Raw genomic sequence first — 18,759 nt, 5'->3', positions numbered from 1 at the left:
TGGAAAGTGTGCTGGCTGTGTTCCTAGAGTGTTTTAATTCCTTCTCACCTTGAGAACTTCTTTTAAAACTCAGGACATGCAAACTGAAGTGCTTCTGCAGTTTAAACTTAGGCCATCTATCACAGGTTTTATGAATTAAAGGTTGTGTTTACATGTGCTAAAATGATACTTCATTTGGGATTTCCCTCATGTTTTCCTTCTCCTGTGTCCCAAATTCAAGTGAGGGGCTCACTCTGCTCTGCCACATAGTGGTTAAAACTAGTTACTGCTTCTTAGGGGAATCATCAACACATCAATTAAGTGCAAAACAATTACAGATTTTCTATTTGTTAAACATTATGCAATGTGCAATCAAATACTATAAAAAATCTATGCTTTTGCCCAGAATTACTTGTAAAAGTAGTTCACATGTTTGCCTTATTTTGAACTGGTTGAAAATATTAATACATTTTTCAATATGGAAAAAAATATTCAGTTTTCAACAGTGAAGGTTGTTCAGTACAATAAGTACTTTATTATTCTGTTCTGAGGTTGCTCCTCCCATGAGTGTTTGGATATTTTTATACTCCTACAGTCTGGATTCAAATCAAAGTGTGAGGAGGAGGAAAACTGGGGTGGGAAACATTGCAACATGGATTATCAAAATTTCCTGCCTGTAACGTGTTTCTTGTAAGCTATTTAATGGTATTATGGTATGCCCTATAAATGATAAAATTAACAAATTATGTTTGTTTAATCTTGAGGAACATATTTCAGAATCTGCATCAGCAGGTAGCAGATTTACCAGTGGAGGGAGGACACAGTGCCATTGGGCCCAGTGAGATAGCTCCATGAAGGTCAAGAGGAATGGATTCCTACCTGAGCCCAGCTCAGTCTGTAGAGCCATAGGCCGTCTGCCAGGAACCAACCACTCGGTAATAAGGCCTAAATACCCCACAGAAACAATATCACACCAACTAGACTTATCGCACCCTTGCTCAAATTACCAAAGTGGAGGCCATGGTAAGGTACCCCACATAAAAGAACTCCCACAAAGTGGTTTCCTTCAGGTAGAAGGAGTGAACCTGGGCCTAAAGAGCTTCCTTCCAACAGCCTACATGGCCCAGGAAACCCGTAGACCAGCAGACCCCAGCTGGTGCACCCAGATTCTTGCCCCCTGCCTGCCCAACTCAAGGTAGTCCACACCTCCACCTAACCACTACCCAAATCCCCACCCATTTAATGCACCTTCTCAACATCCAAAGAAAAAGCTTTAAGAATGCAGTCTTCCCCCTTTTTAAAGCATTGTAAAAATAAAAAGAACCTATTGTGAAATCTTTCAGAAATCTTGTTTTATTTTTAATCCTCAAAAGAAAAAAATTAACAATCACATGGTGGGAAATATCTGTGTTAAATGTGTTTTTGTTGTCTGAAAAAGTCCATGTCATGCTACATTCACAGCAACACAAAAGCACTCCTAGAAACATCCATCTTATAAAACAGAGTACTGTATAACTTTAAAAAAAATCGTATCACTTCCGTGTGACCATGATCATTTTGACACTCTTGCTGCATAGACAAACTATGTTGTATACCATTTGAAGATCTTTGACTTTGAAGAGTTATTTCATGCATTGTAAGGCTTTCACAACAGGAGAGGTAAAACAGACCAGCCATTGTTTGTAATGCAAAATAAATGCATATTATTCCATAAAGAACCAAGCACTTTATGATGGGGCAGTTCACAATTTGTTTATGTAAGGTATGCTCACCATACCAGGAAATGAGATACAGATGTCACTGTTAACACGGGAGATATGTTAGCTTCAGACATTCAAAGTCAAATGGAATGGTAACAATAAATATAGAATACAAAATAAAACAGTTAATCTCTGAAAAAGACATCAGCAGCAGTTTAAGAGCATGTCACAGTGACCTACACAATCAAAAACAAATTTGTTGCAGATGACAAGTTTCTTAAACTTTGTATTGCATTATTTATACACTGTATGTTTCAGGTATTATAATTTCAGGAAAAACTTCTTTACTTTAATGTCAGTCTTTTTTTTCACCAGTCAGACACCTCCATGAAATCTTCTAATTCACTTATGGCAATAATGTCACGAGGCTGATACTCCAAGTTAGTTGAGTGATCGTTTTCACAAACTGAACTTCTACCAAGCGGGCTGTTTGTGTCACACTCGGGAAAAGGGTTGCATGAGTCCCGTGTGCTGTTCACCAAGTTGTATGTCTTAGTGATGTCATTAACTGTGTCCATGTATGGTGTTTTCTCTGGACTGTAGCGATGGCCCTCGGAGTTCTGATCAATTTCAGGAACTGGAGTTCTGCAGCTGTGGTTTTCTCTTGAGGCCTGCTGGTTTTGGTGTAGAACTGCTGGGACTGATGAGCTGCTTTCATGCACAGAGTTGACAACAGATGCCTGGTAGTTTTGGGGAGAACTGTGGTAGCCTTGATAAAACCTTAAAGGCTTGCTAGCAACCGTGGTGACAGAGGAGAGGGACTGTGGTTGCTGCTTGCCTTGCAGTTGTTGTCCTTGAGCCTGTTGGTATTTTTGGTGAAGTTGAGGTTGAAAAATATTCTGACCAGTCTGGCGCACATTCAGCTGAACATATTTTCCTGTCTCAGGATCAAAGAAAGTTTTTGTTTTTACTTGAACAGGCACATCTACGACAAAGAACTGACCAGATCCCAGATCCTGCAGAACCTTCCGCTGAGTCAATGGATAGTTGTTTGACTCTACATGGTATTGTGTCACAGGAGTGGCTGGGTGATTGACATGATGGAGAGTAGGAGAAGAGGATACATGAGCAACTGCTTGAAGAGCTGCAGGTTTGGAAGCAGGGCTAGAAGCATGAAGAGACACAACAGAACCAGCATGAGGCGAAGGACTAGGGATAGAAATGGGGCCAGTGGCATGAGGAGAAGCATGAAAAGAGCAATGAGAGGATTTGCGATCTTTATGAGAGGAAGGCAAGCTGGATCCAGTAGCCGGAGCAAGAGCAAAGGAAACGGGTTGAGAAAAATGGGGGGAAGCCACAACATGGTGATTGGAGGAGCATACCTCATTGGAGGAGGATGATGAAGAAGGAAAACTGGAGACCTCTTTCCCAACTCCCGGAGGGTTTCCTTCTGCAACCTTGGAAAGTTCTTTCTTCATCCTTCGAGAAGTTAGCCTTTGAGCTCTCCGTAAGGCTTTTTCACTTTTCGGTGGAACAGCTGGAGGTTTGCCCAAAGACTGCGACACATCACTGCCGAAACTGCATGTCGATTCAGATCTGTCAAAATCAAACAGGCCATGCATTTCGGTCAGATCTGCTGCACTTGTCGCAAAGCTCTCCACATCCTCTGACATGCTACTGATGACAGAGCGAGATTCATCATCATCCGTTGCCATACTTCTCCTAGAATAGGGTCTCAGGTGAGGGGTAGTGTTTGAGTAATCTTGTAATGAAGACTCACAGATAGCAGCAAAACGACTTAATGGGGTCCCTGCAGTTCGTCTGAGTATCTCCTGGTCATCCTCTGCTTTATCTGATGCCCCGTCAAATGTTGAACCCATTAAGAAGTCCTCTCCAAAGTTCTTATGGAAGCGTGGCTTGACAGACTTTGTGAGAGAGGAACCTCTGATGGTGTTGTCCTTTACTCTGAACATCAAGGGCTTGGCTCCTAGCGCAGGAGAGGAGGTGTTGGAGCGGGGCAGAGTTGGAGCTGGAGATGCAGCAGCATGAGGTCTGTAATGTCTGTGGTACAACAAGTCATTGGGTGATTCAAGCTCCCCTTGTTTCTTATTTTGTTGCTGTAAAGGAAAAGGGGGGGACAACTGTTTTTCTCTGGATCTTCTCTCTCTGTTGGTTGAGGTGACTGCAAAATACTGGAGAGCATTTGTCTTCTGTGCTCCTCCTTTGTCCATCTCTTGACGGTCTCTTGCTTTTACTTTGAGAGATGATACCTGCTCATCATCTTCCATCTTGTTAGCTTGACTATCATTATCTGTTTTAGTTGGTGTCGATTCTTTAGCATTCTCCTGCTTGAAATGTGTTTCTATTCTCTGTTCTCCCATGATTTCTTCCTTTTCAGCAGCTATGTTCACATTTTTCAACATTTTTCGTGATGCAGTTTTCTCCTCTTCCACAAGACTTTCATTCATTGGCACATCATTCAGATGTTGGATTTTGTTAAGTTCTTGTGTCTGTTGGACACTTTCCTTCTCTGAAATTAAAACATTTATTCCTTCTCTTGCTTTTCCTTTTGTTTCTTTTTCAGTATTTCTAACTATTTGCTCTTTTACTTGCCTTTGCTCCTCAATCAGAGATGCTATCCTTTGCTGCTTTTCTTGTGCAAGCCTTTTCCGGTGCTCTTCCACATCACTTTGTTGTAGATCCTTCTGTGCAACTCTCCTGTGTTGCTTCTCATGTGTTGCTTTTCTTTCCTGCTCATCTAACTCTCCTCTCTTTTGTTCTTCTGCTAAAAGCATCCTTTGCTTGTCCTCTTGAGAAAGTCCCCTTTGTTGCTCCTCTACTTTTCTTCTTTGCTTGTAATGTTGGGCAGTTTGCCTTTGTTGCTCATGTTCTTTTTCTCTCTGTTCTAATCGTGAATCTCTTCTTTGATTCAATTCTGTTGCTTTCCTTTGTTGGTCATTTGGACTTTGAGGTGCTCTCCTTTGTTGCTGTTCTGTTTCTCTTTTTTGTTCTTGTACGATTTTCCCCTCCTCCTCTTCTTGTGCGGCTTTTCTCATTTGTGGGCCTTCTGTGAGCCTTCTTTCTTGCTCCAATTCTCCAGCTCTCCTCAGCTGCTCGTCAACTGCTAAACTCTGTTGTTTATGTAAAGTTTTTGTCTGTTGATCTTCTTTTGCAATCCTCCTTTGCTGTTCTTCTGCTTCTCTTCTTTGTTGTCCTTGGTGTCGTCTTGGCTCTTCTTCATCAGTCCTCCTATGAAGATCAATTTGTGTAGCTCTCTTTTGCTGCTCTTCTGCTGTCTTTTTGTGTTGTTTTTCATGAGAAGCTATCCTCTGCTGCTCTTCTTCTGCAGTCCTTTGCTGAGCAAATTGTGAAGCCCTCAATTGTTGCCTCTCTGCTGCTCTTCTCTGTTGCTCTTCATGAGCATGTTTCATCTGTTGCTCCTCTGCAGTCCTTCTTTGTTGAAGCAGTTGTGCAGCCATTCTTTGCTGCTCCTCCACCTCTCTTTTCTGTTGTTCTCCATGAGCAGCCATCTTTCTTTGTTCCTCCTCTGTAATCCTCCTTTGCTTTTCCTCTGCTGCTTTCTTTTGTTGTTCATCATAAGCTGATTTCCTTCTTTGCTCCTCTTCTGCAATCCTTTGCTGCTCTGCAGCTTTCCTCTGTTGCTCTTCTTCTGCGATCCTTCTTTTTTGTTCCAGTAGTGCAGCCCTTCTTTGTTGCTCCTCCACTTTTCTTCTCTGTTGTTCTTCATGGGCAGCTTTCTTTCTTTGTTCCTCCACAATCCTCCATTGCTCTTCCTCTGCTGCTCTCCTCTGTTGTTCTTTTTGTGCGATCCTTTGCTGTTGCTCCAGTTGTGCGATCCTCATTTGCTGCTCCTCTGCTAATCTTCTTTGTTGTTTTTCATGTAGAGCCTTCCTCTGTTGCTCTTCTTCTGCAATCCTTCTCTTTTGTTCCAGTTGTGCAACCTGTCTTTGCTGTTCCTCTGCTACTCTTCTCTGTTGTTCTTCATATGCAGCTTTCCTTCTTTGCTCCTCTTCCTCAATTCTCCTTTGCTGCTCTTCCAGTATTCTTCTTTGTTGTTCTTCATGTAGAGCCTTCCTCTGTTGCTCTTCTTCTGCAATCCTTCTTGTTTGCTCCAGTTGTGCAGCCTGTCTTCGCTGTTCCTCTGCTGCTTTTCTTTGTTGTTCTTCATATGCAGATTTCCTTCTTTGCTCCACTTCCTCAATTGTCCTCCGCTGCTCCTCTGCTACTCTTCTCTGTTGTTTTTCGTGTAGAGCCTTTCTCTGTTGCTCCTTTTCTGCAATCCTTTGTTGAGCTTGTTGTGCAGTCCTCCTGTACTGCTCCTCCACTGCTCCTCTCCGTTGTATCTCATATGGAACTTTCATCTGTTGCTCTTCTTCTACTGCCCTCCATTGATGCTCCTCTGCTGCTTGAGCCACTAATTCTGTCTTATCTATGGGGGAGTTCTTTGTATCGATCTGATTTGGATCTTTGTCTACATAGACAGTCATTTGGGCATTCAGAGGTGCTTTTTCTTGTCTTTCTTTGTCTCCAAGCTTGAACATTCCAGTTCTTTGGTGCTCCTTCTCCATGATAGGAAATGTTAGCGATTTGGACTCTTTGTTAACGGTGGCTGTTGTCTCTGTCTTATTTGGTAAGTTTTGGGTTTTAACAGAGTGGTCTTGTGGGTAATCAGTAAACACAGGGCGTCTGCTATGACGGGTCTGTATTAGTGGGAAGAACCCTTCCTTCTTGTTGGGAGGGAATTGCTGAAGTGGCTGCTCTTCTTTATCTTCTGAAACAATCACCTTTAATCTGGCATAGTCTGCAATAGCTGATATTTCTGGTATTGCAGGCACTCGTTCTCTTGGATTTGGCTTAGCTTCAGAATGTGTGTTTGTTAAATTTTGATTACCCAAATTCTGTCTTTCCGTTGCACAGGACTCCAACTGGTTTACCTCATCATATGTTCTGGTGGGATTAGATTGGCTTGCATCTACATTTTTTATTTTATTCCAACTCTCCATGGAACCACCAGGCTGTTTTGAAGTAACTGTATTATCGCCAGTTTCCAAATTTTTACCTGTCAAGTTCTCACCATCAATAATTTCTGAACTTGACTGATCTGTCTTTTGTTCACTTGGATCTATGGTGAACACAAAGACATCACTTTGTTGTTTCTTGTGCAGTTCAGTGCCAATAAATGTCTCATTTGGTAATAACTTTAGGACGTCGTTTCCCTTTGAATCCTTTCCAGCTGTGATATTGTTAGGAGACATGTTGCTCGTCTCCGCTGGTCCTTGTACTTGAAAATAATCTGCTTCCACCAGCTGTACACTAGATTCTGAGTTTTTGTCTCCAGCTTTAATGCATTCCCTGGTTGTACTTGCATCGTTCTGTTTCTCACTTGCCTTCAATGAGTCAGACAGTTTCCTGACACTGGATAATACATACTGTACAGCTAATTTTTCTTCCAGACTGTCTTTCATCTTCTGCTCACTGTTTTCTTGAATCAAGTTTTCAAAATGATGTCCATGATTTGAAATCTGTGGTTTTCCTTCACTACTGGATGTGACAACCTGATTCTGTTCAGAGGAAGACCCCACATTCAGAGGAACAGCTTTCATGTCACATTTTTCCAACGTGTCCATGTTATCTGTTTTACTTTCAGTTGGCACAACTCTGATGGCAATGTTATCAATATGCACACTAGTATCTTCTTGATCCTGTTCTTTACTGAATGTTTCAGTGGATTGCTGGTTTTGAGACACAATCCTAGTGTTATCCATGCATGAGTCATTGAAGGGGCTTGGTGGAGTAGAAGGGCAGGTGTTGTCTTCTGGTACTAGTGCACACTGCCCATCATTGTTACTGCTTTTGGAAATATTTTTAACTGCTGTCATGTCGTCTGTCATTGGCTGATCATTTTTGGCTTTGTTGACTTTATCATGGGATATTTCATTGATGAGGGGCTTTTGCATTTCATGTTGTCTTCCCTTGTCTCCTGCCTCTGGGTGGCCAGAGGTTTCTGACAAATTTTCCTTTGGCATGTTAACACTTACATCCTTTGTTTCTTTTAGAATTGTGTCCATTTGGTGGAGAACTGGTTGAGTTTTGGCCAAGAACTCGTCTTTAGAAGGTATAGACCCGGCTTCTGGTTGTCTCTTCTTCTGTAGTTCTGTATTAGTGGCACAACTGTTGATTTGGAGATCTAAGTGTTCAGCTGATATTTCTCTGTTCATTTCTTTCCAGTTTAAAGTTTCTTTCACATTATCTGAATAGTTATTCTTACCAAGAGAATCTTCATTTTCTTTCATAACACGGGGACTCTTTTTTGAGTCTGTTGCTTTCACTAATACTTCTGCTTCTTCTTGGCTGGAATTCTCTGTACCTGAATCTGATGTATTACTCTCTGCCTTTACTGAATTGGTCTGTTTTTCAGTGTTGTTATTCTGTGGGCCACCATTGACTGTTGGATTTCTTTCTACTACAGTTACCATAATCCCCATAATCAGCACACTGTCATCTGTTACAGAGGATTCTTTTTGAGTGACACAATCTTCTGTTTCTGAGTCTTTATGAGCTTCTTCTTTAGCGGCCTCTGCGGTCACAGGTTTGGACATACCCGTAGCATATGCTTTGTCCTTTGTTTTGGTGAGAGTTTCATCATTTTCCACTTGTTGCATTTCCCCGCTCAGTCTTCCAAATGTTCCTGTGTGATTTGCTTCGTTTTGTTTGTTTTGCACACAGATGTTAGTTGTGCTCACAGAGGTACCTGTGGGGAGGATTGTTTTTGTCGATTTTTCTGAATGATCAGCTGCTGCTTCACCACCCACTGTATCAGAGCTCAGAGATGAAGCAGACTTGCCTGGTTCTTTTTGCACTCCTGAAGGCTCCAGCTGATGCTTTGCTGTGATTTTATTGGACACTGTGGTTTCATGCTTCTTAGGCACTTCTTGCGATGAAGGCCTCTGTCGGATATTAACACTCTGACCACTTGCTAACAGCATGGCCGAGCTTTTGCTTATAAAGCCTTCTGGTAAAGCAAATCCCTTTTCTTTTATTGCGGAAATCTCTTTTTCAGCATGTGCTTTTATTTTGGAAGTCAGTATTTCCTGCTTAGTTTGAGCTTTCTCCCTTTGAGATAAAGCTCTAAGTGGAGTAACAGCCGTGTCTTTGCCTCTGTTAATTCGCTGATCAGTGAACTTTCTTTCATGTTTAGCTGAAACAGAGTCTTTTTGCAAGGAAGCCGTGTCTTTATTAACATCACTTTTTTGTAATTTCTGACCACTGTCGTCCTTCAGTTTGTCAGATACATTTTCTCTGTTTGCTTTATCACATGAATTTGTTAGAAGAGAATGACAGCTACCTAATTGTAGTTTATTTAATGGCTCATTGCAATCACTCTCCTGTACTGTCTCGTTACTGTGTTTAAAGTTTCTACCTCCCTCCTTATTTGCTGTCTCTGGTGTCAAAAACGAGTCACTAACACAAGGTCTGTCAGTTGATATCAAATTATTTCCAATTTCAACTTTGTTTTCTTTGGCTTGTTCGTTATTTTTTGCAGCTGACACTTTGGTGCTGTTTGCAGATGTTGGATATGTAAAACCATATTTTTCCCTAAGCCTTTCATAATCATCAGTCGCTGCATGAGTTTGTGTTTCCAGTGGGTGGTTCTGGCTTTTGTTGCTGGCGTTTTCACCAGTATTAGAATCATCATTCTTTAAAAAACCTTCTTCTTTGGTGAAAAGAATGTTTCTCACTTTTTCTTTTTGCTCTCCTCTCATTTTCTCCTTTATTTTAGCTAACTCTGCTTTGGCTTTCGCTAATTCTGTCTTAACTTGCTCAACTCTGTCCGGTTCCTGTCTGGCCTGCTGTGTTGTTGCAAGCTTGGCTGTGAGTTTAGCCGACCTCTCCAGCAGGTTTTCTGTTTTTGATTGCTCAGATTCCTTTTGCTCCAGGTTTTCTTCCAGTTTTGTCTTTTCTCCTCGTGTGTCTTCTGTGCCACATGTACCTGATGTGGCCTTCTCTAAATTAATTTGACATGCATGACTTGAATCTTTCTCATTCCTACCTTCCCTGACATCCTCGACTTTCATGTGGTCTGTTTTGACCTCCAACACCTCCATTCCCATTCTCTTCACATCTATTGTTTTAGTTTGCAGCTCTTTTATCTGCTCTCTTTGTTGGCCTCTGATCTGTTCTTCTTTAACCATTTCCATATTGCTTTTCTCTGCATCCATCTGCTCTCCCTCTGCTTTTTCTGTGCTCTGCTGTTTTTCCTCTGCTTGCATGCCATTGGCCTGTTCATGTTTAACTTGGTCTATTCTGACCTGCTCAGGCGCCTCGGTCTTTGCCAGTTTGGTTTTTATGTGTTCCTCTTTAAGCTTCTCCTTTTCAGCTTGTTCTGTTTTGAGCTTCTTAGGGACTTTTTCTGTGACATTTGTTGGCTCGTCTGTTAGCTTCAAAACCCTTTCTTTTTCACCCTTCATCTGTTTCTCTTCTTCCTGCTGAAAATATGTGTCTCTTGACTTTTCTTTTTGTTCATTTTTCCTCTCTTCCACTTTAGTTATATGATGATCTTTGACTTGTCTTATATTTTGCAACTCTTGCATTTTGACCGTTTCTAATGCAGGTTGCCTTGACGAAATAAACTTTGCTATTTCTGTTTTTGGTGGTTCTGCATGATCTTTCTGTTGGGTTTTGGCCATTTCTGCTTGGGGATATTGTGGTTTCCTGTGGGACTCCATCACCTGTTCACATTTAGTGTCTACAGTCTGTGTGTTCTTTACATGATTTGTCATTGCGACGGTCGATGCATTTTCTTCAATAAATGTTGGATTCGGCTGATTTTTCTTTTCAAACCGAGGTTTAGGTTGTATGTTTTCATTTGGAGATGGTTTATTTAGTTTAGTCTGACCTGTTGTTACCATGTCCATTGTTTTATCTGATAAAATATTTTGTTGGCCTCTACCATACTGATCAGTAAATCTGTTATAATTCTGTGTTAAATTAGCATCCTTTACTTCTTCTTTTTCTCCACCACACAAATTTTCTTGCTTTAAGCGTTCTACTAAAGACACTGTCTCATGTTTCACTGGGGGAACATTTGTTTTGAGATGGATATTTTCTGTATCTTGGACGCTTGCTTGTCTCCAGTTATCCTGGGAGGACACATTTTTGTAATTGTGTTTGTTTTCTGCAAGCTGCTCATATCTCTCCACCTTTACGAACACTCCTCCTTGCGTTGCATTTGCTTTGCCTATTAGATGTTCTCTGTGTTGATTGTTGTCAACACTCAGTCTTGTTGTGTCCTCAGCTGAGTAAGACTGCTTGACTTCGTCTGCAGATCCATAAATATCTTGCCTATAGGGAGTAAATGATGCAAAATATTTATTAGGAGTCTGCCCATTTCCCAGCAGCTGATTGTTGGAGTAATTTGAAGTTACAAAGCCACTGAATCCAGAGCCATGGCTTTGCATCTGAGCTACCTGGTAATCATTTGCAGTGTTTTCTGAATAGTGGCCTGAGTTTACTCTAGCGGAGTGAGATGTCTGGGCAGTAAGTGATAGTCCAGGGGTGTGATGCTGGTTTATAGCAGTGTTTGTACTTCTTGGTGCTTCTGACTGGAGACACTGAACATCTGAACTAGTAAGTACAGTTTTGTGTGGCTCCTGGCTGTAGGACTGTTGGTTCCTCTCCGCTGTATCTAAGCCTTTGAACTTGGTTGGACTGTAGGTGCTTTTTACTCTTTTTCTGTTGTCTTTCAGGTTGAAGAGCAGGCTTGTGGCTCGAGATCTATAGCTGGACATCCTGACATCGGGAGTTGCTCCTCGGCTTTCGGCTCTCACTGGAGGATGCTCTACTGGTTGAGGGGAGACTTCATGCTGGTGTAAGCGGGATGTGTCAACATCCTGATGTTGTTGGACTGAAGGAGTGAGCTGCTGGCCAATTCTAAAGGAATTTGCTTTGTTACTGCCGACAATGTTTGTCTCTGCTGTCAATGTGTTCTTTTCTGAGTTAAACCAACTTTCATTTCTACTGAATGTTTCTTGTTGATTAGTTGTGTCATACTCTGACATCATTTTAACCTTTTGCTGCAGAGCTTTGACAGAGCTGATGGTGTCTCTGACACGTCGAGACATCTCAGTAGAGGGTGACGCAGTTGACGGGCGGTGGGGCGGAAGTTTGTTAGTCCCCAGGCTCTGTGTCCACTTCCTGTGAGGATGATGAACCGCCAGCTCTGACTCGCAGCGTTTCTCCACAGCTGACGCTCTCTGGATCTGAGAGGAAGTTGAGATGGAGCGTGGAGCCGTCAGAGGAACCGGATATCCCAGGTGATTCCTAGGTTGTTGGATGTCTCTATGACAGCCGTGTGCTTGATTTTCAAGAGAAAGTTCATTGTACATTGGTGTCTGATACCATTTAGGAAACTCCGAGTAATGCATAAAGCCTGAGACTTCTGCTTGCTGAAACGGAAACCTGTTGTAATCTCTCCACAACTGGAAGGGACTGAACTCACTGTGGATGAAAAAATTGGAGTTGCAGTTGGCCTGTGCAGACATGATGTGTTTGGTTTGTGATGACCTCATGTAGCTGTGAGACATTTGGGCCTCTGATTCAGAAGAATAGAAGTTTGGATCTCGACATGAAAATGCCCCGGCAGGATGGAAATGATGGTTGAAATTTTGCTGGTATGAGAATTCAGAAAGTTCTCTCTGAATACTCATGAGAGCTGATTTGTCCCAACTCGTCCCATCATCCCGCTCTCTGATGTTATCTTCCGCTCCTGCTGCATCTCTGTGTCCGTCAGAGTTAAACGCCCTGATGAGAGACGAAACTCTCGAGTGGCTTCTGCGTTGCTGTGAACTCAACTCTGTGGCTCCGTTGCTGTGGAAGGACAGCTCCTCTTCCCTCAGAGACTTGCCCAGCTGTGAGGTTTCCACTAAGGAGTGCTGGAATGTGGCAGAAACCATCCCCTGTGTTATGTCCCCATAAGCCTCCCACTGAGCATCTCTCTGGATCCCTGCTCCATACATCCCTGCCGTGATCCAGTCCTGTCCATATTGCTGCACACTGAGGTTAAAATTCTCCTGTGCAGCTCTCTTTCGGTCCTCCCTTTCTCTCTCCTCCCTGTCTCTGCAGAAAGCCAGCTGTCTATCTGAGTAGGTGCTAGGTGAAGACAAACTGAGGTCAGAGTCATTATAAACAGCCTCATCTCCAATACAAAGGCTTCTGAAAGCTCTGTCCGTCAGATTCCTGACTTCCCGATCAGTCTCATCCAGGAAAGAGCCCCCACTCGACGTGTCGCTGAAGCCTCCATCACTGTGCTTCCTGTGCCCACTGCTCTTCCGGCTCGAGCGACGCTTCTCAACTGAGGTCATGACGCAGACTTACAAAAAAAAAAAATATTGCTTTTTAGTCGTTCGGTCATTCATGCAAATATAGACCTTAAAGTTTCAATCCGTTTCTTCTGGTAGAGCTGCTGCACCCGAAGTTTGGGGCCTCTGTTCAGAATTTTCTCCAGAGGCATTGTTTGTTTCAGTTTGGCTCTGCACAAATGATCCTTCAACCTGCTGCTTTCCTGGAAGAAATAAGAGAATAGAATCAGCCCAGATGCAATAATGTAAACACTAACTCCAAAAAAACAGAGCTTTGATTTGTAAAAAAGGTATGTTTTAAACGTGATGCAAAACTTGAATTGCTGTGCCTTTCAAATGTATTCAGGCTTATTGAAACTTTATTTATAATTTATTTGACAGACATACAGTAAAGAACATAATGGTGAATTGCAATGAAAGTTATTCAGTTTTTTTCTCTTTTTTTACTAATCTGAAGTGTATTTTTATTTGTCTCCTATGAATTGTTATGCATCTAAATCAAAATCACTGCTTTGAAACCAATTGCAAAGCAAAGTCACCTAATTATCAAATAGAGTGCCCCTGTGTGTACATCAGTCTCAGAACAAATAAAGTTGTTCTGCAAAAGCTCCTGGATTTGCAGCTTAGAATATTTTAAGATCTTTGAAGTTATTCAATAAAACAACATCAAAATACTAGTGTGGCAAAAAGCTAACCCTGCACATCACCCTGAACACACTACTCCTAATGTTAAACTTAATGGTGGCAGCATCATAGGGGGAGGGGGATGTTGGAAGCTGGTAAAAGATGGTTAGAGATAAATGTAGGAAAATCCTGAAGAACATGAGTCAAAGGCTTCAAAAGCCTTCAGAATAAGGCAGAAGTTTTCTTATCAGACAGCCACAGCCACAATTAATTCATTCTCTGTCATTGCAATGTTATGATAAGTGATTTTCTTTCCCGTTTGAACTAAGCAGCAATGTACTGTATGTGGTTCTGAAAACAGCTCTGTAAATCCTTTCACTCAGTCACTATGACCTTCAGCGACATGTTGTGAAGCAAAGCAGCCTGTTGCTAGGCTCAGAAAAGATGGACTCACGTGAGTTATTTTGGGTGATCAAGATACATCAGTGCAGGTTTGACAGGGCACACACACATGCATACAAGTTGATATTGTACCTAAAGAAAGATATTGATGCCGATTTGGCAATAACTTGATGCTTGGACAAAATGAAATGTTTAATTTACTATTGACAACAAGAATTTGGAAGAAATAATAAAGACATATATGGTTTGGGAACAGTGACGTATGACCTACCTAAACCTAATCTTGGAAAAGTCATTCTGTTTATTACTGAGAGAACAGGTGGAAAGTAGATTTTCCCCTGTACCAGAAGTACTTTAAAGATTAGGCATTAGAGGAAAGATTAGAGAATAACTTCAGATAAATTTAGAAAATTCAAACACTGTTTTATATGACACTTAATGATGCCATAAAAATGTTTAATACAAAATGAATCAGGTTTAATGAGTTCTATAAAGTCATTTCTTTAATGATTAAATGATTGTCTAGATTTACAAATGTTAACTATACACTACACGGCAAAAGATTAGTGAGTTTAGATTTATAACTGTAAAGCTGACTGCTGTATCAACATTACTTCACTGAACTTGCAGCTTCCACTCATCTATATTTACAATTGATATATAAAATAATAACAGTATGTGCTAACATACCACTAGTATTATATTTGCCTCTCTTGAAGTCTCACTTTAAGACATCATGCATGAATTTTATACAAAATATTAATATATTTTGAGGTAACTCAGTATTATCATGTGCATCATGCGCCTAAATAAGTGACTGCCAAGCAGACGTCACTTTGCCCAGAATATCCGGAGTGAATCATTAATATTCTCTGATCTGGAGGCCTTTCATTTCATGTACATCTTCACACATGCTCAGTCAGCACTAAACCTTTGACCATTTGAACTTATACTTTTGTTTTGATTTGAACTTTTTACTGCTAACTTTAAATTAAGAAAACAGTCCAAAAAATAATTCTGCCTTTCAACAGCAGCACATCAATATTAGCAACAAAACCCACATTCTTCACAGAACATGAAATAAAATCATGCAGAGCTATGACAAGTTTCCTTATTGTGAGTGTTTTATGCAGCAATAATCTCCCCTCTAGCTGTCAAGATGATTTCTTTTCATTCTTGCATGTGGCAGGTTTATTTTTGTCAAATGACGAGCTTGCAGATCTAAAACCTGACACCAAAGAGGAGTAAATTTCAGCTTTGGTTCGATGGCGAACTGTAACAGCTTCATAGCTTCTGAGAATAGAATGAACTAAATGCTTTTAAATGGCAGCAAGGTTAAAATAAACATCAGCCAGATGAGGTTAGGATTAAAGAATAACTTTTATAGTTTTGTTTTGTTTTTTAAATTTGCATTTACTTAAATTTCTACAACTCAGATTTTACTCAATTCAACATTTCTCTAATGTGCTTTTTAGATTTTTTATATGAAACAATACACAGCAAACCCATAATCTTACCTTCTAGGTTTATAATCCATAATTTGGGAACTGTTTATTATGTCCCTTTCTGCTTGTTTTGTTCCTCTCCCCAAAAGGAGGCCCTATTGATCTAATCCTCAACTGTCACCTCACACATCCACTCTCTGGGAGATCCAGGCTCTTTCTATTGAGAATAATCCAAATCCAGTTTGAGGTCCACTGTGAGATCTCTGAGGATCTGACCAGCAGCAGGCAGTGGAAGTCAGGACAGGAGATAAGACAAAAATAGAGGAGCTGTTCCACAGAGAGTGTCCACCATGAGGCCATAGAATGAGGGCTTGAGCTTAGCATGTGGCTCTGTGAGATCCTTTGGTGTCGAGTGTCAGACGGATGAAACAAACAGCCTCTAAACTATTTATAAATCTGGACAGCTATGTCAGCCATTAGCAGTGACAGCTAACTGTGAGTAAACTGGGGAAGTCACAGTGAGACGGCTGAGTAGGTGAACACACACGGTGAGGGGATAAAACTACATTTTCTGAAGATGTTTTGATGGGTGAAGGGTAGGTGAGGGTTGCCCCAGGAGGGTTGTAATTCAAAGATATAAATATCTCAAAGAATCACAGTGTAATCCTCTTCACCGAACAGAGCAGACAGGAAGTGGATGGGTTATAAACATCTGGCCTTTAGTTACCACCCACACCATCACAGGAAAGGTGGTTGAAGCATAAGACAAAGTGAGATTTTGTTTGACAAAATTATTCTCACAACTTTTCACATTTCTAACAACAAATCTCAACATAGAATTTGACAGATAAACACAAAGTAGTGGATAATTGTGAGATGGATGGAAAATCACGTATGATTTTGAAATTTCGTTTACAAGCAAGTAAAACTGAAAAGTGTCACACTTTTCAGTTTCGGTGCTATACGAAAAAACTGAACTGAACTTAATTGAATTAATTGCATCTTCCTTTTGGCCGCTTCAAATAATGTTTTCCTTAATAAAGCATATTAAACGTACTTTTTTACCAATTTTAGATGATAGCTTAACTAGCTGTCTATAATAAACTTTTAGTTATAGATCTGTAATCCCAACCTGCTTGAAAAATCGACATCATTTTCTCCCTGACCCTTCTGCTGTGTTTCTTGCTCTTTATGTTGCTATTTGTTCACTAATGTTCCCTAACATTCCTCTGTTTATTAATTAAGTGAATTCTGAAGACACCTGGTTGCACTGGACTTTGTTTGGGATAATCAAACTAAATGTGAATAAATGAAATACACATCACAATCTTTGGGTTTTATTTGTAAAAAAAAGAAAATCAATCCACTTTATTACTTTGAGTTGGTCTATCTATCATCTAAAATCTCAATAACTGAGCAACACTGAAGCTTTTGGTTGCACTGAGAAAATGTGAAGGTTTCTGAATAACTTTGCAGTTTGTGGATATATTTTAACAAGATCTTGGCTTTTCGTGCTTTAAAGAAACACTTCCAAGAATTTAGTTTTCACACTAACTCCCCGCCAACTGTAATTAAAGACTTATTGTCTGATCTCCCTAACTACAACCTTCCTCACCCCAATAAAAAAAAATACCATAGGGTACAGAAAGGGGAGGAACTGTACCTCCCTCTTTAACTCCCTTCTTCCTCCTCTCCAACCGCCCGCTGCTATAATAGGAGATCGCTGCAGCGGATTGCTCTCTGGGATTGTTGGCGGCGGCTGCAGAGCTGCCCGGGTGGGATGATGGACACACACACATGGGCGTTAATGGAGACACACTTGTTCACGTATGCATGCACAAGCACACATACAAGCTCAGAGTGCAAGAGGAAAGGCTGAGGCAGTAGAATAATCGCTCTTCTCCTTTTAAAATATCAAATAGCCTACGTCCATTTCTAACTAATTAGGAAATTACTTTTCATTGATGATTATTTGTTTTACCTTTTCCTTTTTCTGTAAAGCACTTAATAGTATGCTATGCAAATTTTATAAATGTCATAAAGCAAATAAAAAAAAAAACATGAAATAACCTGCTGACTGTCTCCCTTTTAAATATTCAGGTTTCCTGGAGAAGCCTGAGATTCGCTCACGAAGTACGGACAGGATTCCTGCTCACTGAGTCCCTCTAGTGGATAAAATAAGTCACAAATCTAAAAAGATTTCACTCTGCAGAAAATGCTTTTTTGAAAAAGCATGTCAGGTTATTGCACCTTGCAGTTCTGCATCCCCCTTTCTAAATAGTTTTAGTGAGAAGCCACTGAGCCCTGCGAGCATTGATCACAAACGCTGATGATGCTCCTCCCTGGGCTGAGTCAGGAGAAAGGGAGAGCTGTGGTTATGTGGCAGACAGTAGACAGGCACATTACTCGCTGCATTAAGATGTGCTTTGTTTGTATAATCTCCATTCAGATATGAACTCCACTGATTCTAATTGATTGTGTTATTGATCAGCTCTGTTGCAGGAATTAAAAGCAGAGATGATGTGTTAGTAGGCCATTTTGGGGCCTTCAGAGGAACAGGCCTGACTGCGAGTACGGAGTTATGTCTAACTTAAAATTTTGTGCAAAGATTTGCTGGGTCTTCTCCAGTGTGCGGCGTCTCTGTTTGTAGATGCAGATGGTTGCGTGAGCACATTTTACTGCTTCTTTGCAGGACAAAAAAAAAATATTTCATTACTGCAACAAAAGAAGCCCATTAACTGCAATGTAAGAACAGAGTTCAGCTGTTGTCCCCCAGCATTCACAGTGTTTGTCTGCTTTTCTGGACGCTCTCCAGCTAATTTGATATAACAATGCTCGGCAAAACATCCCCAGGACTTTTTTTTTAGGTGACAGAGAATTATCAATGATGCCACATGCACAAGCTGAATGTCAACAACCAACTTGACTTGTTTATGAAATATTAAAGCGGTGAATTATGGGCACCATGCAGAACTTAATGATGATCGGAGTCATTATGACTCCAGCTTCCTTTGTTTTGGCAAATGATTAAATTCCACAGCTACTGTAGTCAATTTTGGGGAGATTGAATGTGTTTTTTGGTGCCTTTTGTATGAGGTCTGCTATCCAATCTGCCACATTGTGAAGTGAAGCTGATTTATTGTGTTATCGTTAGCTGCCATGTCACTCGGCTTAACATGGTGGCTCTCCCATTGACTTAAAACAAAACCATTATGTGACAAGATGTTTTCA

The 18,759-nt window shown here is 40.9% G+C and overlaps 1 protein-coding gene across 2 annotated transcripts; it reads right to left on the bottom strand.

Annotated features, from left to right (window-relative positions):
- Nucleotides 1–1,309: 1,309 nt before the first annotated feature.
- Nucleotides 1,310–16,818, bottom strand: c22h10orf71 (chromosome 22 C10orf71 homolog). Of its 2 annotated transcripts, XM_032553692.1 has the most exons (3): nucleotides 15,601–16,818; nucleotides 5,655–13,260; nucleotides 4,984–5,326 (listed from the first exon to the last, which is right to left on the bottom strand). In XM_032553692.1, exons 2-3 carry the CDS (start codon nucleotides 13,058–13,060, stop codon nucleotides 5,107–5,109), a joined length of 7,626 nt encoding a protein of 2,541 aa, XP_032409583.1. In that variant the 5' UTR covers nucleotides 13,061–13,260; nucleotides 15,601–16,818; the 3' UTR covers nucleotides 4,984–5,106. The 2 variants fall into 2 exon arrangements, with proteins under 2 accessions (XP_032409582.1, XP_032409583.1); XM_032553691.1 differs by having other exon boundaries at nucleotides 1,310–13,260; nucleotides 15,601–16,797.
- Nucleotides 16,819–18,759: the final 1,941 nt, after the last annotated feature.

The sequence above is a fragment of the Xiphophorus hellerii genome, chromosome 22, assembly GCF_003331165.1.
Source record: "Xiphophorus hellerii strain 12219 chromosome 22, Xiphophorus_hellerii-4.1, whole genome shotgun sequence".
NCBI classification, from domain to species: domain Eukaryota; kingdom Metazoa; phylum Chordata; class Actinopteri; order Cyprinodontiformes; family Poeciliidae; genus Xiphophorus; species Xiphophorus hellerii.
The sequence above is the reverse complement of the archived record's forward strand: the minus strand, read 5'-3'. Positions and strand labels throughout refer to the sequence as shown.